This window comes from Salmo trutta, chromosome 23, assembly GCF_901001165.1.
Source record: "Salmo trutta chromosome 23, fSalTru1.1, whole genome shotgun sequence".
Classification (NCBI taxonomy): domain Eukaryota; kingdom Metazoa; phylum Chordata; class Actinopteri; order Salmoniformes; family Salmonidae; genus Salmo; species Salmo trutta.
The window spans coordinates 22,149,408-22,174,598 of NC_042979.1; the positions used below are offsets into that span (position 1 = coordinate 22,149,408).

The 25,191-nt window shown below is 43.1% G+C and overlaps 1 protein-coding gene across 1 annotated transcript in view; it reads left to right on the forward strand.

Annotated features, from left to right (window-relative positions):
* The first annotated feature begins 56 nt into the window (after positions 1-56).
* Positions 57-25,191, forward strand: part of LOC115159590 (taperin) — a 28,567-nt gene continuing 3,432 nt past the window's right edge. The window contains exon 1 of the mRNA XM_029709462.1: positions 57-2,453. Within this exon, the coding sequence (XP_029565322.1) occupies positions 375-2,453 (2,079 nt within the window). The 5' untranslated portion in view covers positions 57-374. The remainder of the gene's footprint in view (positions 2,454-25,191) is intronic.

Genomic DNA, 25,191 nt, shown 5'->3' on the forward strand with positions numbered 1-25,191 from the left:
AAAAGGGGGGCTGAACTGAATTTCCTTGACTGACAGTTCCTCTTTACTTACTCAACAATAGAAAGAGGAGGGATTTCCTTTGGTGGGTGGTACTCTGTGAAAATGGGGTGTATTCCAAATCGATATCACCGAATGAGGTTGCTTCTTGGGGCGCTGTTCTTAAGACTGAATAATGACGTTATAGATTTACAGGTGCGGAGGGCGGGGAAGGAGTCGCAGACAGAGGAGGAAGAACGTAGAAAGACTGAAAGAGACCGTGGGGATGTAAATGTGTATGCGATTATCCGCGCTGCAGGTACAGCGACATACAGCTTTCTTTCCCAGTCGGAGAACACCATCTCCCAAATCCCGGATACTTTACATTTCTCCCCTCAATGTCTGGTGGAGGAGAAGTCCGTGTTCTCCGCCAGGAGGCTGGGCAGGAGAGCCAGACGATGCCGGCCTGGAAACGAGAGATTCTGGAGCGGAGGAAAGCAAAGGGTGGCGGGTCTGGAGCAGCTGAGCCTTGCCCTAGCGCGAGCTCATCGCGGGTTAATGGCGAAGTAACGGGAAACGGCAGCGCCTCCAAAAAAGACAACGAAACCAACGCTGATTCAGTTCGGAACTACACCATCACTCCAGCGAGCCAGCACTTTGCAGGCAAGCGTGGCAGTTCCCCCACCTTCCCAGAGCTCTCGCCGGTGAAAACAAACAAAGACCCCTTGACTGCCACCGACCCATATGACTCGGAGAAAACGGTAAGCGATGGCGAGGGACAGGAAAGCCTGGTTCTGCAGGACAGTCTAGGCCCATTGCAGGAGAACCCCTTCATCAAACTGGAGAAAGAGCGAAAGAAACGGCAGGACAGGGAGTGTGCCATTCGTCCCGTTCAGCACATACTGGAATTGTATGGCAGTGTACCTGGAATTCGGACTATACGCGCTGAGAATATCATTATCATAGAATCCGATCCGGATTACTTTCCGGGGGCCAGTGGAATAAAAAGCGGGTCTTATCTGCAGCAGAATGGGCTGAGCAGTTACAGCTCCCTCAATGACCTCTTGGACCGGAGAGCTGGTGGGGTGACCGAGATACGGGCAAAAGAGGTGGTCATTTATGACACCACACTAAGCAGGAGCGAGGAGAACTTGAGCACGCTAGGTCATCCTTGTCACGAGGGCGCATTCGAGACAGGAGAGGGTCAGGGCAGGGTGAGCCGCATGCTGCAGAAATTTGACAGCAACTACGGAAAACTGCAACCCAAGTCTCGCAGCACAGAGAACCTACTGGACTTGGACACCAGTTCAAGCAGGCCAAGACAACGACCCAAGCCACAGCCAGATCTGGTGCCAAAATACAAATCACACGCCCAGCCTAGCTCACCAGTCCACACCCTAGGCAACACACAGTCATCTTCCTCAGTCTTCCCCAGCTCCCAGTCTTCCAAACCAAATCTACAGCCCTCTCTTTATGAGCCTGACAGCACCCTGCACTCTGCCGGACCCCCTCAATCAGTGTCTTCCTACCGCCAGCGTTTTGAGGTGATTGGGGGCCACAGTGTGGTGGTCAACCCCAGAGAGGAGGCAGAGGGGCCCCAGACCAAGCCTTTCCGAGAGAGAGATTGGGAGAGCACAGAGGTGCCCCCCAAATCCAAGGTGCCATGCTCTCTGGATACCTGCTGTGCTCGTGCCGAGTCCCCTGCCAGCCCGACCACACCCCTGATGTCTCCCCCCTCTCCAGGGTTTGAGATCCGCCCCTCGCCACGCCCTGACCTCTCCCAGCTGCCTTCCGGGGACATCCAGGCTCGTGCCCTTGCCAACCTGCGCCTCCAGTCCCGCAACTCCTTCACCGTCTTCCCTAAACGCCACAGAGCAGCCTCTTCCCCGGGCAGCACGGCCCCCTCCAGCCCCATCAAGTTTCCTCCCTCCCAGAGAGTGGAAGAGATGCCCACTCCAGGAGTGCCAATTCCCATCACCCGTCCACCCACCCCAGCAGCCTCAAAGAGGAAAGAGGAGGTGAGGGCAGCCAGGCCAACCAAACCAGACCCACCTCCCCCCACTGCCACCTTTCCCCCCTTCTCTCCATCCCCAGCACTCTCCCCAGTTCCCTCTGTCCAGTCGCCACCTCCAGAGGATGCCCATGCTGACCAGCTACCTGTCACCAACATAGATGACATAGATGTGGACCCCTCGAAGCCCGTCGCCCCCAGTCCCACTCCAGTGGTGCATGGGCGGAAGGGGAATACCTTCACTGTGGTGCCTAAACGTAAGTCAGAGCCTCAGCCTGGCTCTCCAGAGCCCCAGGAGCCCTCCGGAGGGGCCCAGACCCCCCCCACGCCATCCCAGGCCCCCTACGCCCAGCTGGGTTCCCTGCTGAAGAAGCGCTACCCTGCTGTGGAGGAGATCGAGGTCATTGGTGGTTACCAGTCCCTGGGACGCTCCTGCCTCATCAAGACAGGCTCCACTGGCAAGAAGGTGAGACACAATGCCCAACTCGTGGTACTTCACATGCTGTTTGAACATTAATCTAAAGAAGCCTTTTTTACAGTGATAATGTAGCCCTCCTTGTTTTCATTTTCAATTTGTGCTTTGTCATTTAGTATAATTAAACAAAATATTTTTATGCGACTATGCATATGAGTGGGCGAAGCCCCCAGTGTCTGGACTGGAGTGTGAAGTCACAAGCTCTGCTTGTAGGCTACTGCATAGCAACCTAGTGGTGCCAAAAGTCCTGGTCTGCCCTAGAAAGCCTATGTAAATTGCCAGAACGTCCCCCAAATAATTTTTTAGACAGCCGTTTTGCGCTCTAATTTTGTTTATTATGATCAAGATGGATCCCCGCAATTAATTATTTTAAAGTTCTCTACAAATTGAGATGTTTAATTAAATAGTGATGCATTCTGACTACTACATTTGTCATCACACAGGACCATGTGCTCGCGCCCTCATGCTATTGACATTAAGGTTGACTCTCAGGCAAGATGAAAACAACTACATAGACCATGATCCTTTGCTAGTTACGGCCACTTTCACCATGATCCTTAGTAGGGCTGTCCCCGACAAAATAGAATCTTGGTCGACCAAGAGACGTCTGTTCTTTCGACCAATCGATTGGTTGAAATTTTAAAACATGTATTTTTCCATATATAAACACAGCCAGTGTTTTAATCAAATCAACTATATGCACTGAGCTTGTCTGATGCTTTAAGCGAGCTGTTTGATTAACTAATTAAGACACAAATGACTAGAGGGAGTCCGACCACAATTGATTTGATTGTGCCGCCTGGCTCAGACTTGCGGCGCTGTGTTAAAAAAAAGACAGTGAGTGACTGTGTGACTAGCATCCATTGTCTCTCTCTCCTCCCTGCTGCAGCGACCACCACAGAACATCAGTATTTATCATGCTGTCCGTGTTGCTGAAGCTGCAACATAATTACACCCATTTCTGACTGAAAAGTTATGTTACTGAAATCAATCATTTGTTTAGGAAAAACATTCCCTATTCCCTCTGGCTCTCTTTACGTGACACATGTATGCTTCACATGTACGTGACCAATAGGGCCTGACCTATATCATAATCACATCAATAAATTGGTTATAACAAACTCTGAACACCATAACACGTGACACCAAAATGGATGCAGAGGACGCGCACTTCAAATTCAAATACTTCCGCCTTCATGTGCCATTGGGAGTTTTCCATAGAAATAAGTGGATGATGTTAGAGCTGTCACTATCAGCTGGTTTTAATGTCTATGGAGTGGACTAGGCTAAGCTTCTAATTTAGGTCTGTGTTTCAGCCCATCTCATTATACCACACCTCTGTAGATTATATTGTTTAGTGTGTGTTTGTGTGGCACTTTTATTTTGCAGTGTTATGGACCACTGTCCTGCAAAAGTATGTTATTTATTTCCTTGTCAGCGCTTTATTGGGTGTCTTTGCTTGAAGCATACTGATCTGATCAACCTGTTACTTGATCCCCAGGATTTGGTTTGGAAAACCTGACTTGAGTTGGTTAGTACCAGACACCCACCTGTCTAAGAACGGAACGGGCTGTCTATTACTCAGGTTCACCCCAGGACCCTAAGTAGGCCTGTTTTATCTGTCCTCGTGTGGTGTCTAGGCCTTTCATTACCAACAGGTTAATGTAAGGCCTCTTTCCAAACAACCCTGTTTGTCCCAAAGAAGGAAGGGGAGAAAACAATGTACAGCGCATTCGGAAAGTATTTAGACCCCTTGCCCTTTTTCCACATTTTGTTATGTTACAGCCTTATTCTAAAATTGATATTTTTTTTCCTTCATCAATCTACACACACTACCCCATAATGACAAAGCAAAAACAGGTTTTTAGAAATGTTTGCAAATTTATTAAAAAAACTATCACATTTACATAAGTATTCAGACCCTTTACTCGGTGCTTTGTTGAAGCACCTTTGGCAGCGATTACAGCCTCAAGTCTTCTTGGGTATGACACTACAAGCTTGGCAGACCTGTATTTGGGGAGTTTCTCCCATTCTTCTCTGCAGATCCTCTCAAGCTCTGTCAGGTTGGAAGGGGAGTGTCGCTTCACAGGTTTTTTCATGTCTCTCCAGAGATGTCCGATTGGGTTCAAGTCGGACTCTGGCTGGGCCACTCGAGGACATTCAGAGACTTGTCCCCTCCTGCATTGTCTTGGCTGTGTGCTTAGGGTCGTTTTCCTGTTTGAAGGTGAACCCTCGACCCCGTCTGAGGTCCTCAGCGCTCTGGAGCAGGTTTTCATCAATGATCTCTCTGTACTTTGCTCCGTTCATCTCTTCCTCAATCCTGACTAATCTACTAGTCCCTGCTGCTGAAAAACATCCCCACAGCATGATGCTGCCACCACCATGCTTCACCGTAGGGATGGTGCCAGGTTTTCTCCAGACATCATGCTTGGCATTCAGGCAAAAGAGTTCAATCTTGGTTTCATCAGACTAGAGAATTTAGTTTGTCATGGTCTGAGAGTCTTTAGGTGCCTTTTGGCAAACTCCAAGTGGGCTGTCATGTGCTTTTTACTGAAGAGTGGCTTCCGTCTGGCCACTCTACCATAAAGGCCTGATTGGAAGGTTCTCCCATCTCCACAGGGGAACTCTGGAGCTGTCAGAGTGACCATCGGGTTCTTGGTCACCTCCCTGACCAAGGCCCTTCTCCCCCGATTGCTCAGTTTGGGCAGGCGGCCAGCTCTAGGAAGAGTCTTGGTGGTTCCAAACTTCTTCCATTTAAGAATGATGGAGGCCAATGTGCTCTTTTGGACCTTTAATGCTGCAGAAATGTTTGGTACCCTTCCCCAGATCTGAGCGTTGACACAATCCTGTCTTGGAACTCCTGGTTTTTGCTCTGACATGCACTGTCAGCTGTGGGACCTTATATGGACAGCTGTGTGCCTTTCCAAATAATTTACCACCGGTGGACTCCAAGGTATAGAAACATCTCAAGCATGATCAATGGAAACAGGATGCACCTGAGCTCAATTTCGAGTCTCATAGAAGGGTCTGAATACTTATGTAAATAAGGTATTTCTGTTTTATAAAAAATTAAAATTAGCAAACATTTCTAAAAACCTGTTCGCTTTGTCATTATGGAGTATTGTGTGTAGATTGATGGGGCTGTAAGGTAACAAAAAAGGGAAGGGGTCTGAATACTTTCCGAATGCACTGTATATTACTCAGGCCTCTGTTGCTAAATGTAGGATATTTAACATGAAATTCTACTAACTCTACAGCAGGGATTGTCAACTGGTGGCCCGCGGGCCAAATTCAATTTTATTTGGCCCCACCAAGAATTTAAAATTCACCTCAAAATTATTTTAATGTAGAAAATCTATATCTAAGTATTTCCACTCATAAATAGACATGTGACCGTGTATCAATGTAATCAAGGTTTCAAAATACAATATCTATTTGGCTTCTTGCGCCAATTTGCAGAGTACAAATTATTTATAATTATGTTCCGGCCCCTCTACAGGAAGTAATGCATATATAGTAGTAAGATTGAACAGGGAAGGCAGAAGCTGTTGATTTCATTAGCACCAGCCTTCAACATGGTTTGCAACATGGAGATGTGTTTTTGTGACCAGGGTTGGGATCAATTCCATTCATTAATCAAGACACTCCTATACATTTCAATTTATGAATAGAATTGTAACTCTCCCAAATGAATATCATTGTTTGTTTATTGGCTTTTTTTCTGAGCTCTAGGCTACATACTTGACAGTGCAGCACTGTCTCTGTCATATCCTAATCCTTTGGTCTCTAGGTATTACAAGTCTCCTGTCTTTACCCCTTTCAACCACAGCTCTCATCACACTCAAGCAGGTTGTGTGTGTGTGTGTGTGTGTGTGTGTGTGTGTGTGTGTGTGTGTCAGTCACTGTCACTGTGTTTGTCCCTGGCCAGGAGACAGAGAACACAGGCAGTAATGAGGCCCCTCAGAAGCAATCAGTGTTTTTGTACTCTGAACTCTATAGAATTCATTAGGCATGCTATGTTTGGGCTCACCAAATTCCCTCGCCTTTGTTGTATGTACATGCATACTTCTCCTCCCGGTCATCATTTCACCACGGCCAAGGTTCCTCTGGTATTAAAGCTAGGGCAGGGCAGCAATTACAAAAGCATCAAGGGTAGGCCTGTGGAATTACTTGGCTATGGTTCTGTGTGAGTTTCCTTTTCAGCATTTGGGATGGGTTTTTCGAATGCGCTTTTTCCTATTCAAATCCATTTCAAGAGGAACTGAACTTGCCGGATGCAAAGTTTTTCAAACACATCAATATAAGAGAGTGGATCTTGAAACCAGTGTATTGCCGCCTACTAGGTTCTTATGTTTCTGAAAAAATGTACTTCCACTCTCTCATTTATTGGCCACGGTTGCTGGTTCAGTTCTGAAGGTTGTACTGGTATTTTGTTTGTGTGTGTGTGTGTGTGTGTGGTGGGGGGGATTCTGCAGAGTGTTGGAGTTAAGTCTCTGCATTGCTTTCAAATCATTATGACAGATTCAAATAAGGCCCTTACATGTAATGCTTTCCACCTAGCCCTACTGTATCCCTGTATTCATTATCTTGGATAATGTGTTGGATAATCACGCTTGTCCTTTAAGCCTTTACTCTTTGCTTGTGATGTCTATAAGGAGTGATAGTTGGTTATATAGGTCACACTGCACCAGGGTTGATTTGCATAAGGCTTAATCTAGGAAGCCCTTCAAGTATGGTACATGCCTAGATTTCATTTAATAATTTGATTGGCCTAGATTCTCTCAAAGGTAATAGATTTTACAGAATGTGTAGTAACATACAGTGCTTTCAGTAAGTATTCAGACCCCTTGACTTTTTCCACGTTTTGTTACGTTAGCCTTATTCTAAAATGTATGAAATTGATTAGGCGGGGAAAAAACTATCTACACACAATACCCCATAATGACAAAGCGAAAACATGGTGGTGGCAGCTTCATGTTGTGTGGATGTTATTCAGGGACTGGGAGACTAGTCAGGAGTGAGGGAAAGTTGAACACAGCAAGGAGGATCTGCAGAGAAGAATGGGAGGAACTCCCTAAATACAGGTGTGCCAAGCTTGTATCGTCATACCCAAGAAGACTCGAGGCTGTAATCGCTGCCGAAGGTGCTTCAATAAAGTACTGAGTGAAGGGTCTGAATACTTATGTAACTGTGATATTTTTTTAATTGCTTAATTATATATATTTTTTAACTGTTTTTGCTTGGACATTATGGGGTATTGTGTGTAGATTGATTAGGCAGGAAAAAAACTTTCATACATTTTAGAATAAGGCTGTAACGTAACAAAGTGGAACAATTCAAGGGGTTCTGAATACTTTCCGAATGCATTTAATACCTTTTGTAACAGCTTTTGGTGTATTTCTTTGTGGTCTATGGCAATTCTCTGTCATTGAATAGAAATGGATCTGGCAGGAAGAGATGGGGAGGAGTGGCTGGTTGTTTTTATGGTTGGTGACCAGTTATTATAGGAAACAGGAGATGGCCCATGTGTTCATGACAGAACGAGAAGAGACCATTCCTGCCATTTGTATTCTTCCTGTGCTTCCATGTTGCCATTTCCATGTGTTTTGTCAGTGGAAGGCCCTGGGCCTGGACCTACGCAGCTGAGTAATGTGTAATTGATAGAACTGATCTATTCATTCGAGCTGATTTAAAGGTTTGGTGACTGGGCTGTTGTAGTAATGCCAGTCATTCCAGACAACAAGTAGGCTACCATATTCAACTTAGAAATAACCTTGATTCAAATGAAAAAGTGCTTGTGACAAGCTGATAATACCCAATGGACCTAAATACCCATAGTAGTACAGCCAGGAGCATACCCCTAACGAGATGTTCTGGTCATAGATTAATCCTTGAGGCTGGACTATTTTCAAATGTACCTCCTTCTTATGATATGGAATGAATCTTTTCCACTAACATATCACTGAAAACCTATAACCTTTATTTAAAATGCTTTGATCCTTGTCTTTTGTACAGATTTCCTTGTTTATCAAGTAGAAAACATAAAATAGCGGTCCCAATCACACCTCTATAGCACCTTCATGGGTCTTTGTCGATGAATTGTCATGTTGGCTCTCAGCAGAAGGCCATGTCACATGTCGTCATCATCAGGAAGTGAGTGGAGGGGCCTGTGACTGTCAGCTGTATTGGCTGTCTGATTGTACGCTCAACTGCTGTTTGTCTTCCAGGCTGGTCAGGCAGCAGCTGTCTGTCAGCTCTCACTTTAGTGCTCATTACTGCAGGAGTTTAGGGCCTGTTATCCAGATATGGGACTCATGAGGAGTATAGGCTACTGTAGTTTGGACCCATGATGTTACACTGTCACATAGGCCAGAATGAAGTAGGATGATATGATGAATCAGCAAGGTATCATATTACAGGATTATACGTCGTGTGTATGACTGTGTCGACAGATATATCTACTGTAAATCACGTCCAGATATGCTACTTATTTTACTTTTTCAACATGCACAGAAATAAACCACATCCATGTTCTCCTTTTGGTTGGTATTTTCATTATTATACATCAATGAACTACACGGAGGGAAAAGTACACTGTGCATTCAGCACCACGGACAGAACTCTTGTTAATGGGGATGCACAAAAACACAGAGTTCAACTTTTACATTTAAACTACTCAGTGTGAGTAGTTAAGTCTCTGATGGGCATTGACTAGAGCAGTGAAGTCAGGTATAGTTTCTGACGTCGCCATGCGCAGGATTTGTTGAGAAGTGAGAGTCAGTAAGAGATTATCTGTGCCTTGACTTGTTATATTTCATCACTGAAATGTCTGTTCACATACATGGGTTTTCCCAAACAGTACATACATATTCTAAGCATGACTCCTAATCTTTAGAAGCTCGTCAGTGACATTGTTTTGAATCTTTCTCCAATCACTGCATCAGACTGAAGGTCGATAAGCTCAAGTTGCAGGTCAGTGAGAGCGTTATCCACATTGAAGGTGAAAGGAGAGGAAACCAACAGCATGTCATTTTCCAACACTTTGAAATCCTCAAAACGAGGAGAGAACTCACCGTTCAAAGCACACAGCAGTGATGTATACTTCTCCCGCTGGTCATCTGATAGAGAACAGACTAGTAGTGTCGGAAGGTGGGTAAAATTGTTGGCTTCTACTTGGCAGGTCAGGAGGAGTAATTTTCCCTTGAAAGCTTTGACAAGGCTGTACATCTGATGTGCAAAAAGGCCCTTCCCTTGTAGTCTGGAATTCAGTTCATTCATGATGGCCATGATGTCCACGGTGAAGGCAAAATCAGCCAACCATTCTTTATCTTGCAGTTGAGGGAAATCCACATTTTCCTTTCATTTGCAAAAACTCTGCAATCTCTGACTTCAGGTCCCATACCCTTTTAAGCATCTTCCCCAAACTCAGCCATCGCATGTTTGCGTGGTGGGGGAGATCTGCATGACCCGACTCTTCCAACAGTGAGACAAACTGCCTGTGGTTTAAATATTTTTCTGTTTTGAAGCTTACCACTTTAATGACCTGTTTCCCCAACATGACTCATTTTCAACACATTTACAGTGCACCTCCTGATGAATAATGCAATGCAGGGAAATAATTTTCTCATCTGGGTTCAGCTCAGCTACTTGATATTGTATCCTTTGTTTGTTTTTTTCCTGTCACGTTTGGGCATCCATCAGTGGTCACACTGGATAACTTTTCAAAACTCAGTCCCAGCTTTGCCACACACTTACTAACCTCGAATCTTTCCCTGTGGTTGTGCTCTTCATTGACTGCACTGAAGCAAGCTCCTCCAATTTCAAAGTCTGGGGTTCTGGGGTTCTGCCTCGTAAGAATATCAACAACTGCGCCGTGTCACGTGCATCACTGCTCTCATCCAGGGCCAAGGAGAAATGGGTGAAATCCTTTACCTTGTCTTTCAACTGTTCCATATTCTCTGCGATGTCCTCAACACGCCGTGTCACTGTTCGTTTGAAAAGGTTTCCCTGTCAAAACAGCTCTTTCTTGTCAGGGCAAAGTATTGCTGCAGAGTCAAACATTCTTTAATGAATTTGCCCTCAGTGAATGGCTTGCTGTTTAGCAATTTTGTGGGACAGTACATAACTAGCTCTCGCAATTCCGTAATTTGCTGAATGCAGTTTTGTAAAACGTCCTTGCTGCTTTTGCAACTGAGAAAGCAACTTTTTCGATAAACTTGTTCTCTGTTCAAAAGACATTCTTATTTCTCTGCATGCTTCATTTGGAAGTGTCGGGACAAGTTGTAGTCTTTCAAGACAGCGATGCTCTCTCTGCACACAGCTTTCCCTGATGCCTCTTCACTGTTGACGTTGCGGTAACTCCGGGATGCTGGCCTACTAGGCAGAGTTTCTCTGCCCAGTGTCTGTGTTCTTTTGCCCATCTTAATTTTTTATTTTTATTGGCTGGTCTGAGAGATGGCTTTTTCTTTGCAACTCTGCCTAGAAGGCCAGCATCCCGGAGTTGCTTCTTCACTGTTTTAAAAAAAAAAAAAATGTATTTCACCTTTATTTAACCAGGTAGGCAAGTTGAGAACAAGTTCTCATTTACAATTGCGACCTGGCCAAGATAAAGCAAAGCAGTTCGACAACATACAACAACACAGTTACACATGGAGTAAACAACATACAGTCAATAATACAGTAGAAAAAAATAAGACACTGCTGTTTTGCGGATACTATTTAATGAAGCTGCCAGTTGAGGATTTGTGAGGCATCTGTATCTCAAACTAGACACTAATGTACTTGTCCTCTTGCTCAGTTGTGCACCGGGGCCTCCCACTCTTTCTATTCTGGTTAGAGCCAATTTGCTCTGTTTTGTGAAGGGAGTAGTACATAGCGTTGTACGAGATCTTCAGTTTCTTGGCAATTTCTCACATAGCCTTCAGTTCTCAGAACAAGAATAGACTGACAAGTTTCAGAAAAAAGTATTTGTTTCTGGCCATTTTGAGCCTGTAATCGAACCCACAAATGCTGATGCTCCAGATACTCAACTAGTCTAAAGAAGGCCAGTTTTATTGCTTCTTCAACCAGGACAGCAGTTTTCAGCTGTGCTAACATAATTGCAAAAGGGTTTTCTAATGATCAATTAGCCTTTTTTAAAATGATAAACTTGGATTAGCTAACACAACGTGCCATTGGAACACAGGAGTGATGGTTGCTGATAATGGGCCTCTGTACGCCTATGTAGATATTCTATTAAAAATCTGCCGTTTCCAGCTACAATAGTCATTTACAACATTAACAATGTCTACACTGTATTTCTGATAAATTTAAATGTTATTTTAATGGACAAAAAAATGTGCTGTTTCTTTCAAAAACAAGGAAATGTATAAGCGACTCAAACTTTTGAACGGTAGTGTACGTGCCTTCAAAATGTCCCACAACCGGTGGGAGTTAAATCATTACACAAAAGTGAGTACTCATTGGGCTTTTAATTTGAATAACAAATACGTTTTTCAAAACTTCACTATCGCAAATTCTTTGATCTGATTCCGCGGGCCATATTGAATCAGGTTGCGGGCCACATGCGGCCCCCGGGCCGGCCTTTGCCCAGGCCTGATCTAGACTAACTACCTAGAACTAGGCCTAGATCTGATTTTTACTACTGTATTTCCAAAAGGTCTTTGTAGCATATTCAATTATGTTTTATGAAGTTGTCCCCAACAACAACAAATCTTGGTCGACCGAAAGTCGTTACTCTCTGGTCGAAAATGTTTAAAAAAAGCAAGACAAGAAAAACCTTAACCTGACCATCCTCCTCCCGTTCCTGCTGGCCTTCGCAGATTCTGCCATTACTCTCCGGAAGATGCCGGTAATAGGCTACACGAGGAGTCTGCAACCTTTCTCATGTGGAATGCCCATTTATCTTACCATTTCTACCAATCTGTGTGGTAGTTGTGGTCTTCATATGCACATTTACGTGGAACAGTTTCATTTAATTTATAATAACGTCTTCGTATCTCAATCATTGTCATGTGGTTAATCAAAATTGTATTTAAATAAATGATACAAACCTTTTTATTTTTTTATTTAACTAGGCAAGTCAGTTAAGAACAAATTCTTATTTACAGTGTCGGCCAAGGAACAGCCTTGTTCAGGGGCTGAACGACAGATTTTCTTTTACCTTGTCAGGTCGGGGATTCGATCTTGCAACCTTTGAGTTACTAGTCCTACGCTCTAACCACTAGGCTACCTGCCACCCCATTTCTTTGCCAACTATGTAAAAATGGCCTACATAAAGCCAACAAATAAAAACATTGCAGCCTGCAGGTAAAAAAATATCCTATAAATCACATTGGCTGCACATGGCCTGTCTGCAACCAACTTTAAACATTGTATCAACTTTGTCCAGCCAGAAGCTCTTGCTAGCAAACTTGCAACATTGAAAAAAATAATATTTAGGGCCTTCTTTCCACCAGTGAGCTTGAGACACAGGCTATTTTTCCCTAGGGATAAGAGCTCATCAAGTAGACCTATTTTATGACATTTCCACTGGATCAGAACATGACACTTTTCCCTTTTACGCTGAGTGGTTATAGAAAAGGGAGAGAGCTGGAAAGATTTTTCAAATACTTTGAGGAACAATTGCCATTCTCAGTGGATGTAAAAACAGACTTAATTTGCCTGCTGTTTGAGGTGAAAAAAACATTACTTTGAGAAGCTCCACAGGTCATTAGTGGTGGTGCATTAAGCCAATCAGAAATACTATCAGATCCCCAAATGTGCACATATTTATATGCCTACATTTGCAGGCAGGCCAGGTAGCCTATAGGCCTACTTCTACGCATAATCAGGGGTGTGTCCTTACTCAACATTGACAAGTAACGCTCCAAACAAATGACTAAATTGAATGAAATAAACCAAAACTTGTTTCTCACATGTGTAGCATAGGTTGTACGCTGTGCAAACAACATGTCCACTCCGACAATGAGAATGGTAAAAGACTGGAATAATAATATATTGAATGCATTAATAGAAATGACCATAACCAAACAAACATTGTAGATTAGGAATTCAAAGTAAATATAGGCTACTACTGGTGATATATGTAATGGGGAATTGATTGGGCTCCCAAGTGGCGCAGGGTTCTAAGGCACTGCATCTCAGTGCAAGATGCGTCACTATAGTACCTGGTTCGAATCCAGGCTGTATCACATCCGGCCGTGATTGGGACTCCCATAGGGTAGCGCACAATTGGCCCAGCATTGTCTGGGTTTGGCCGGAGTAGGCCGTCATTGTAAATAATAATTATTTTCTTAACTGACTTGCCTGGTTAAATAAAAAAAAATGTAAAAACAATCAAGGCAAACAATTCACACAATGAAGTTATGAAACAGTGAATGTGGACCAATTGTTGGGAGAGAGCACATTCTGGAGAGAGATGTGCATTTTAGCCACAATTCCCTTCTTCTTGGACTGTTCCATTCACGCGGCCTCCGCAATGGATTAGTTCACTGAGATGGGTACAAATCAGACAGGTGTCTCGTGTGCCATTATTTTATTTCTCTATCCACACGCACACTGCCTACTGCTCGACAAATCAAAAGATCTCGGTTGACCAACAGCCCATCGACCAAACAATTAACTAGTCAACTCATTGGGATCAGCCCTAGTTGAAATGTCTCAAATTGAAAAATTACAATCCTAGCAGCAGGCATGGTTTACAATAGTTTATTCCTCTGTCCAATGTTAAGAGAAACTGTTCTTTATTGGTTGTGAGAAAGTCATGCCATGCGTAAGGGAAGTTAAAAATGTCCATACTTAAATAATGCCAATGCACTGTGTCTAACACAGGAAATCCAATTATTGTGTGCTCTAGGTGTGAAGGTCCATTGTGTTTAATTATTTACCACCGAGCCATTCCCCATCCCTCATTACACTTCCTCCTTCTCTCCTCTTATCTCACTTCTTCGTTTTCTTCTGCACGCTTCTGTCTTTGCCTCTCTCCTTGCTCCCTCCTTGACCGTGTGTGTCGGTCTCTGTATTTCTGTCTAGTGTGTATCTGCATGTACAGTTGAAGTCGGAAGTGTACATACACTTAGGTTGGAGTCATTCAAATGTGTTTTTCAACCACTCCACAACTTTCTTGTTAACTAACTATAGTTTTGGCAAGTTGGTCAGGACATCTACTTTGTGTATGACACAGATATTTTTTCCAACAATTGTTTACAGACAGATTATTTCACTTAATTCACTGTATCACAATTCCAATGGGTCAGAAGTTTACATACACTAAGTTGACTGTGCCTTTAAACAGCTTGGAAAATTCCAGAAAATTATGTCATGGCTTTAGAAGCTTCTGATAGGCTAATTGACATCATTTGAGTCAATTGGAGGAGTACTTGTGGATGTATTTCAAGGCTTACCTTCAAACTTAGTGCCTCTTTGCTTGACATCATGGGAAAATCAAAAGAAATCAGTCAAGACCTCAGAAAAATAATGTAGACCTTCACAAGTCTGGTTCATCCTTGGGAGCAATTTCCAAATGCCTGACGGTACCACATTCATCTGTACAAACAATAGTACGCAAGTATAAACACCATGGGACCCCGAAGCCGTCATAGCTCTCAGGAAGGAGACGCATTCTGTCTCCTAGAGATGAATGTGCTTTGGTGGGAAAAGTGCAAATCAATCCCAGAACAACAGCAAAGAACCTTGAGAAGATGCTGGAGGAAACGGGTACAAAAGTATCTATATCCACAGTAAAACGAGTCCTATATCGACATAACCTGAAAGGCTGCTCAGCAAGGAAGAAGCTACTGCTCCAAAACCGCCATAAAAAAGCCAGACTATGGTTTGCAGCTGCACATGGGGACAAAGATCACACTTTTTGGAGAAATGTCCTCTGGTCTGATGAAACAAAAATAGAACTGTTTGGCCATAATAACCATCGTTATTTTGGAGGGAAAAGGGGGATGCTTGCAAGACGAAGAACACCATCCCACCCGTGAAGCACGGGGGTGGTAGCATCATGTTGTGGGGGTGCTTCCACTCTGCAGGAGGGACTGGTGCACTTCACAAAATAGATGGCTTCATGAGGCAGGAAAATTATGTGGATATATTGAAGCAACATCTCAAGACATCAGTCAGGAAGTTAAAGCTTGGTCGCAAATGGGTCTTCCAAATGGACAATGACCCCAAGCATACTTCCAAAGTTGTGACAAAATGGCTTAAGGACAACAAAGTCAAGGTATTGGAGTGGCCATCACAAAGCCCTGACCTCAATCCTATAGAAATTTGTGGGCAGAACTGAAAAAGCGTGTGTGTGCAAGGAGGCCTAGAAACCTGACTCAGTTACACCAGCTCTGTCAGGAGGAATGGGCCAAAATTCACCCAACTTATTGTGGGAAGCTTGTGGAAGGCTACCTGAAATGTTTGACCCAAGTTAAACAATTTAAAGGCAATGCTACCAAATACTAATTAAGTGCATGTAAACTTCTGACCCACTGGGAATGTGATGAAAGAAATAAAAGCTGAAGTAAATCAGTCTATTATTCTGACATTTCACATTCTTAAAATAAAGTGGTGATCCTAACTGACCTAAGACAGCGAAGTTTTACTAGGATTAAATGTCAGGAATTGTGAAACTGAGTTGAAATGTATTTGGCTAAGGTGTATGTAAACTTCCGACTTCAACTGTACCTGCCTGGGTGTGCTTGATTCTGTACGCTCTGTGTGTATCTGTGTTTTTGCCTGTTTGTTTGTCATACCCCAGAGGCTCAGTGCGGTTTAGATGAATCGTTTCAGCCACCATGTCCTCAGCATCTTGGAACATTCATCATGACTGTGTCCCATTTGTCACACGCTTGCCTGCCTGTGCCTCTCCAGTAGGTCTGTGTATTTAATGTGCATCTACTGCAGCAGCAGACCAGTGTTTCCCTTTGGACCCATACCGAGGTGTAAATATGCCTTTGATACTGGGTCTTCAGCTTCATTCCGGCCTGTTTGTGGTTTGTCGGTGCCTGTGACAAGCGTGACAGTTCCAGTGAGTGTGATCCGGCTGTAGAGTTCTGTGAGCCCGGGCGGGCAGGGTGAGAAACGGAACTATTGGGGCAATGCCAACAACATGATGGCACACAGTCAAATATTGCACACACACACAAAACGCATACATGCATGCATGCATGCATGCATGCATGCATGCATGCATGCATACATACACACACATACATACATACACACATACATACATACATACACACAGCTCTCATACAGCCTGTGTCATTTGTATAGCTCCGCCAGTCACTAATTAGAATTCATCCAGCAAAGCGTCAGTGTCATGTTTAATTCAGGCCTGACCCGTGTGTGTGTGTGTGTGTGTGTGTGTCAGAGCGATCGAAAGGACGAGGAAAAGAGAAGTGTTTGAGATCCAGATGGATAGAATGATGCGGAGGTGGTTTCGGGGATGTATAAAAACAGAACTGTGTGTTGAGGTCATGTGGGCAGATGGAACAGCACCTATTAATATCACTATTTCTCAGTGTGTTCTTGTAGATAATGTTGCCTGACTGTCTATGTAACACTGTGTGTTCAGTGCTGCTGTCTATTTATATACAAACAAATAATATTCACATTCCCCTCTAACCCACTGTGACAGTTACAGCACCAACTGCATGTACTGTAGATGTCTTCCTCACAGATCATGTCCTGTAGATGTCTTTCTCACAGACCATGTCCTGTAGATGTCTTCCTCACAGATCATGTCCTGTAGATGTCTTCCTCACAGATCATGTCCTGTAGATGTCTTCCTCACAGATCATGTCCTGTAGATGTCTTCCTCACAGATCATGTCCTGTAGATGTCTTCCTCACAGACCATGTCCTGTAGATGTCTTTCTCACAGATCATGTCCTGTAGATGTCTTTCTCACAGATCATGTCCTGTAGATGTCTTTCTCACAGATCATGGTCTGTAGTGGCATGGTTTGCTGTGGGCTATTCTGTTCTTGCATGTGTTTCTGTGGTAAGGTTATAATCGGACTCAGTTAATTCTCTCACGCTATGCCTTATTTCTCCCTCTTTTAATGAGCATATACAATACGGTCTGTGTGTCTGCTAGCATGCCTCTTCCACTCTCTCTCATTCTCCCTCTCAGCCCTGTACTGCCTGTTCGTGCTCCACCTCCTCTCTCCCATTTATCCATGGCATTTGTTACCCTGGCAACGCAAGCCGCGGCCATTCTATATTGCCATTAGGATTCCAGGATAAGGAAGAGGCCCATACACAGCACTTGCTTTCTCGCTTACTCCTGACACTGAGTGCACAAAACATTAGGAACACCTGCTCTTTCCATGACAGACTGACCAGGTGAACCCAGGTGAAAGCTATGATCTCTTATGGATGTTACCTGTTAAATCCACTATAATCTGGGTAGATTAAGGGAAGGAGACTGATTTTAAAGAAGGATGTTTAAGCCTTGAGACAATTGAGACATGGATGGTTTATGTGTGCCATTAAGAGGGTGAATGGGCAAGACAAAATATTGAAGTGCCTTTGAACGGGGTATGGTAGTAGGTGACAGACGCAACAGTTTGAGTGTGTCAAGAACTGGGCCAGCATCCTTGTGGAACACTTTCGACACCAACGAATTGAGGCTATTCTGAGGCCAATAGGGGATGCAACTCAATATTAGGAAGGTGTTCCTAATGTTTTGTGCATTCAGTGTATATATTCACCTTAGCTTTGACATTAATTAAGTAATGGACCATATCACTTTTTCATTCATTTGACATATTCTGTCTGTCTTTGACTGTATCTAAGAGATGGCTCACACTGTAGCAAACAAACACTTTCATCCACAACTGTGAGATTCTGCCTACATGATTGACAGTGTGTAAGGAGGAGGGGGGGTACTTCAAGGCACTAAATCAGTGGTTACTAACACATGGTTGAAGATTTGCTAATGGTTGTTAGTGAGTTAAGAAACCAATGGTTCCTGCTACTATTTTGTGTGCTGTAGAGCTGCTGTCTACTTTAAGGCTGGTTTAAAAATTGAAATGGTGTGCGTTACATGCTGATCAAACCGTCTCCGCGTGTCATCGTGCGCATGTTGATTGTTTATCTCCACCAGACACGTTCATGACACGCAGGTTAAAATAGCAAAACCAGCTGTGAACAAACTACACCTGTATATACCAAAGTATGTAGACACCCCTTCAAATTTGTGGATTCGGCCACACCCGTTGCTGACAGGTGTATAAAATCGAGCACACAGCCATGCAATCTGCATAGACAAACATTGGCAGTAGAATGGCCTTACTGAAAAGCTCAGTGACTTTCAACGTGACACCTTCATAGGATGCCACCTTTCCAACAAGTCAGTTCTACAAATTTCTGCCCTGCTAGAGCTGCCCCGGTCAACTGTAAGTGCTGTTATTGTGCAGTGGAAACATCTAGGAGGAACAACAGCTCAGCGACAAAGTGGTAGGCCACACAAGCTCACAGATCGGGACTGCGGAAGCGTGTAGCACGTAAAAATCTTCTGTCCTCGGTTGCAACACTCACTACCTGGAAGCAACGTCAGCAGAACTTTTCGTCCGGAGCTTCATTAAATGGCCGAGCAGCCGCACACAAGCCTAAGATCAACATGTGGAATGCCAAGCTTCGGCTGGAGTGGTGTATAGCTCGCCACCATTGGACTTTGGAGCTGTGGAAACGCGTTCTCTGGAGTGATGAATCACGCTCACCATCTGGCAGTCTGACGGACAAATCTGGGTTTGGCGGATGCCAGAAGAACCCTACCTGCCCGAATGCATAGTGTCATCTGTAGAGTTTGGTGGAGGAATAATAATGGTCTGGGGCTGTTCTTCATGGTTCGGGCTAGACCCCTTAGTTCCAGTGAAGGGAAATCTTAACGCCACAACATGACAGTCTAATGTAGATGATTCTGTGCTTCCAACTATGGTAACAGCTTGGGGAAGACCCTTTCCTGTTTCAGCATGACAATGCCCCCGTGGACAAAAATGGTTTGTCGAGATCTGTGTGGAAGAAATTGACTGGCCTTCACAGAGCCCTGACCTCAACTCCATCGAACACTTTTGTGATGAATTGGAACGCCGACTGCCCAATATTAGTGCCCGACCTCACTAATGCTCTTGTGGCTGAATGGAAGCAAGTCCCTGCAGCAATGTTCCAACATCTAGTGGAAAGCCTTCCCAGAAGAGTGGAAGCTGTTATAGCAGCAAAGGGGGGACCAACTCCATATTAATGCCCATGATTTTGGAATGAGATGTTGGACCTGGTGTCCACATACTTTTGGTCATGTAGTGTATATTAATTTGAGGACAGGTCCTAACACATGAAACATTCATGGACATTTAGCTAGCTTGCTGTTGCTAGGTTATTTGTCCTGGGAGATAAAGATTGGGTTGTTATTTTACCTGAAATGCATATGGGCATTTTTATTTATTTTTTTGCTGGATTTTTGTATAATTTTTATCCAGTTTTCAGTCATACAAAATCATGTTTTCTCTACTCGGAAAATGAATCTATTGGTGAAAGCAGTTTAAAAATAATATATATATATATATATATTTTTTTTTTATTAATCTCTCCTTGTTTGTTGTCTTGTTCTTCTTTGGATTATATATGGCTGTTGGTAACCACTTTTTAAGGTGCATTACCGCCACCAACTGGAATGGAGTGTGGACATCATTCATCTTTCAATCACCCATGTGGGTTAATATGCTTGTTTTATAAACCAATGAGTAGATGGGAGAGGCGGGACTTGCAGCGTGTCAAGTGCCTAAAATAGAACCAAGTTCTAATAGAACCAAGTTCTATTTTGGCGCCTGGCTATGTAAACGCCCGCAAGCAATTTGAATGATATTATTGAATAAGGTGTTAATTTATTTTGCAATGGTTTAGTCAGCATGTTATTGGAATAACTCCAATCCATGCTCATCTAACAGTGTTGCTTCCGTTCCTGTCTTTGCCCCAACCTGGGCTTGAACCAGGGACCCTCTAAACACATCAGCAACAGTCACCTTCGAAGCGTCGTTACCTATCGCTCCACAAAAAGAGCGACAAGGGAAACAACTACTTCAAGGTCTCAGAGCGAGACACGTCACTGATTGACATGCTACTAGCGTGCACTGCTAACTAGCTAGCTATTTCATTTCGGTTACGCTCAAATCTCCTCTCTCTATATGATAATGTATGCGAGTGGCTGTCTGTCTCCTCCACTGTAGTAGGATTCTAATATTAACTGGCTGGCAGGAGATGAGCTTTAATCAGGCATCTGGTCAGTCTGTCCCACACCTCAATGAGGGGCATTAACAAGGCAATCCCTCCTCCTCTCCTATCACAAAACACACCCATGTAACCCCACACACACCTACAAATGGGCAATTCCACAGTAATGCAATTACGCTTTGATTCAGATTTTTTTACTTTAAAATGTATGCCAAACAAAAAACTGATTTCAGAGTTTAACAAACCGTACAACTCTATACACAAAGACTACTTTGAACAATTTACACAGAGAACTTCACAAAAACACATTTGCTGGAAGAACTGTGTAGACTGCAAATGCAAAGTTTGGTAACCGAATTACAATAAAATCTTCCTTAGTATTTTATGAGACCACGTTTTCCAAAAGCTCTTAAATATCTGCTCCGAATAAAGATTCAAAGATGTCTGCAGAAAGAATGGGGTGTCAGTTATGACACCTTGACTTTGAAATGTTTTATTTTGTTAATGGAATTTCATCATGGGTCCCTGATCTGTACTATACAGAAATGTATAATTATGGATATGAATGTCCTTCTCTTCTTGGTGATGTATCCTGAACACAAAGGTAGAAATATACAAAATCCTTCTTTTGCATATTTGGAAATTATTGTACACACTGGCTGTTATTGTAATGAGCTCTGCCCCCAAACACCATATTTGGTTGTTTCAGACCAGACCAAATCAGATACAATATGTACAGTAGGCACTACTCTAGTGTTCTACTGTACTTTACTTTTATTTTACTGTTCTGAAAAAACAATAGTATACTATGTTATAAATAGTATAGTATTCACTGTAGTGTTTTTGGGGACTTTACTGTAGTATTCACTGTAGTGAAAAACACTTGTTAATACTGTAGTATTTACATTTAACGTGCACCCGGGGGGCCCCAGGACCAAGATTGGGAAACTGGTCTAAAAACCTTTTCCCATCTATTTGACCAGAAATTAAAGCCTTTGCTTATTCCTAATTTTGGGATGGAAAATTGTTTAAACGGATATATGGGTCTTTCTATAAATAATGGGGCCAATGTGTAACATCAGGATCAACATTTCAAAATGGTTTGAAACAAAAATCTGAATGATTTTCATGCAGTTCCACATGTGTACTTAGAGGAATAAAAATGAATATATGCATATTGGCCCATAACTCCACCTATACAACAACATAGGCCTAGGACTATACATACTCTAAGCAGGGTTCATAAAGACATTGGCAAGTAAAATTCAAGGACTTTCAGGGACATTTTCAAGCACTTCATTGTAATGTTCAAGGACCTCAATGTTATACAATTGTATAATTTCTATAATTGTACATATAGGGCCTAATATAGAACCCCACTGCTCCAAAAAACATACAAAAAGTGTTAAAGTAGGCCATTACCACTTTAAGAATAGTTTTTTTTTAGGCCTTGCCAATGCAGCAATTATAAAAATTATTACATTCTAAAATGTGAGAATAATGTGGACATTGCCTGACTAAATAGATTGGATGCATGGAGATTTTTCTGTAGCCTATGTGGCCGATGCAGGGGGACACAAAGCCATGGCTAGCTGTAGCATTCATCTCACCATCTGAATCTCACTATCGCTGTTTTTATAATGAGAAAGTGACCAAAAACCAGGTTCCTTTCTTTTAATTTAAGGATTTGTATAGAAAGCCAAGTTGAAACCAATAATCCTCATCCTCCTAATAAACACACATGGTTTTACCGCAAAAGAGAAGCCCAACGCACTTCCATTGAAGCGGCGTGAAACTAACGAAAGTGGTCACATCTCTTACAAAAACCGATCACAAAGGAATTCACGGATAATTATAACGGAGCAGGGGAACCTCTTGCAAAGCTGTCATCAAGGCAAAGGGTGGCTACTTAGAAGAATCTCAAATATAAAATATATTTTGATTTAACACTTTTTTGGTTACTACATGATTCCATGTGTTATTTCATAGTTTTGATGTCTTCACTATTCTACATTGTAGAAAATAGTAAAAATAAAGAAAAACCCTGGAATGAGTAGGTGCGTCCAAACTTTTGTCTGTCTGTCCCGTCTGTCTGTCTAGCTAGCTAGCCAGCCAGCCATGAACTTCACATGTTGGTGCTCATGGGTCCTTTTTAAATGGAAATGCCCAACCTTGTACTTGCTGTAGCTCCTACCCAATTTCCACAGCAGAGCTCACCTCTAATCTGCTGCCAGAATGTTGGGATGAACTCTACCAGATTCTACCATGTCACTGCACCCTCTAATAAACTAGGACAGCGTGCTGGGTGGCCTGGAAAATGTTAATGCCCTCTCGCTTTGTCTCGCTCCTTCTCTCGCATTGTTACTCTTTCTGTTGTGCACTTTCTCTCCCGCACAGACAGAATTGCAAACAGACACCATTTTTTCCAACACACTATATTAATACACTCACTACTCTCTTGAGGAAAAAAACCAACAGCAAACGCTCAAATCTTCTTCAGCTGAGTCATTTCTGTGTCATTGTCCTGTTTTTGGAGTGAGAGAGCGCTCAGACAATTTGGTTCTGTGGTCTCTGTCCTGCTGAAGTGTGCAGTGATGAATGGGAGGAGCCTGGTGCCTGAATCGGCCCTCTGTTGGCCTGTCTCAGTGCCCAGAGAGAGGAGGACAGCAATCACTTCTTGAATAATACAGGCCTTCATAGCCACGGGTGGGCAGAGAGAGAGAGGGGGGCAGCCCTGACGTCTCAGCCCAGATCTACACAGAGAGGAAGCTAACCCCGTGGATAGTCTGATTTTATTGATACACTCTTCTGGCATGGAGATAGACTCCTAAAGCAGGACATGGACCACGTGGTGAAATGCTTTGGTGTGATTAAGTTGATCAGGGAACTCGGGAGAGAGCGAGGGTTTTAGACATTAAAAAAGCTGATTTGTAAAGCTGATGGTCTTTTTGGGGCTGGAGCTCCAGTGATATGGCTTTAGACTCCAAATGAATGGATTTAATACCTTAAAAATAGTATTTGTGGTCCTCATTTAGTCTTTGTCACTGGAAGGCCACGGCTGCCACTTTGGTTCAGCCAAACACACAACTAATTCACTGTCTTGATAGATCACATGATTAAAAAATAAGTTGGTTTTGTCCCTAATATGATATCTGCATCTTTCTTGGGTTTTAAAGTAATTTTAATTGTAAAGAATTAAAATGACTGATTTATAAAACTGTCTAATTATAGTGCTTAGATTAATAGAGTTCAATGCATGCCCTTTCCCTTCTGAAAGCACATGCTTATGATGATGAACTGAAAAATGCACCACAAGTGAAAATGAAAGCACTTTCTAAATCAGCATTAAGGCAGCACGCCTCAATGGGTTTTTGTTTTATCAAAGCATACAGTATCATCAGGGCTGAGAAATGACTGAGTTATTGAATGTATGAGAGAGAGCCTATTCTCATTTTGATGAGACTAAATTATAACATATTGATCTAGATTAAGAACTAAGCTCATTCCAGCTTGTAATTCTGTCTCTAGAGGAGAACATTTCTAATGTCTTTTGATTGCATTGACAGAATGCTTACTTAGCCTGTGTGCATTAAGGTTTCTCTGACTTTGTCCCCGTCTTGCCCTATATCCATATGTCTAGCAGGCCAGACTGGAGTTGGAGCTGGGGAAGGAGTTAGGGTAGGGACTGAGGCTGGGCCTTGTGATGGAGATTAGGGCCAATTTAGAGCCTACTGAGTGGGATGGAGCCATGGGGGGGAGAGGCACATCAGAGCCTCAGCACCAACATCAGCTGACTCTTGGGAGACACAGCAGTAACTCTGTGTGTGTACATGTACCCGTCTGCATTGTACGCTTAATTGTCACAGCTTATTAGCCATTAAAGATCAATGTTGTTTTGAGCTTCATTAAGCCTTCAGACTATTGAGGTTGACTGTTGTGAAGTTGATAGTGACGTTCTGCAACATGTTGCCACAAAGTCTCACCCCACGGTGGCATGTTTGTGCAGCGCTGGGGTGTAGCCAAACGGAGATGTTGTACAACGAGCTCTCCAGCCATCAATCACAATGCCAGCAGCCCCTGCAAGGCTGCCGCCTGCCCTGTGCTATGATACTAGAGACCGACACTGAGAAGTTAAACTCACAGGTCAAAAACATATTCTCATCATTACAAGTGCCTTTAAGGTAACCCCAATAAATCAAGATAATGTGCTTGTGTAGGCTACTAGGTTCAGTTTGGGTCACGTACACGTACCATATAATGCTGGTGGTGAAATTCATCCAATCAAAGTAGGCCAGCCTGACAATGCGATAAGCCAAATTACATTTAATGATACAGTAATAAGGAAACAAAATTCTTTGTTATTGTTCAATGTGGTCATATAACTATTCTATCATAGCTGAGTAAAGTACAGTATGCACAATAAACTGGTGGTATTTTAATTCTGCAGCGTTGAATCTTTTGTGGCAGTACTATCATACTGAACGGACTCTGTAGTGCTGA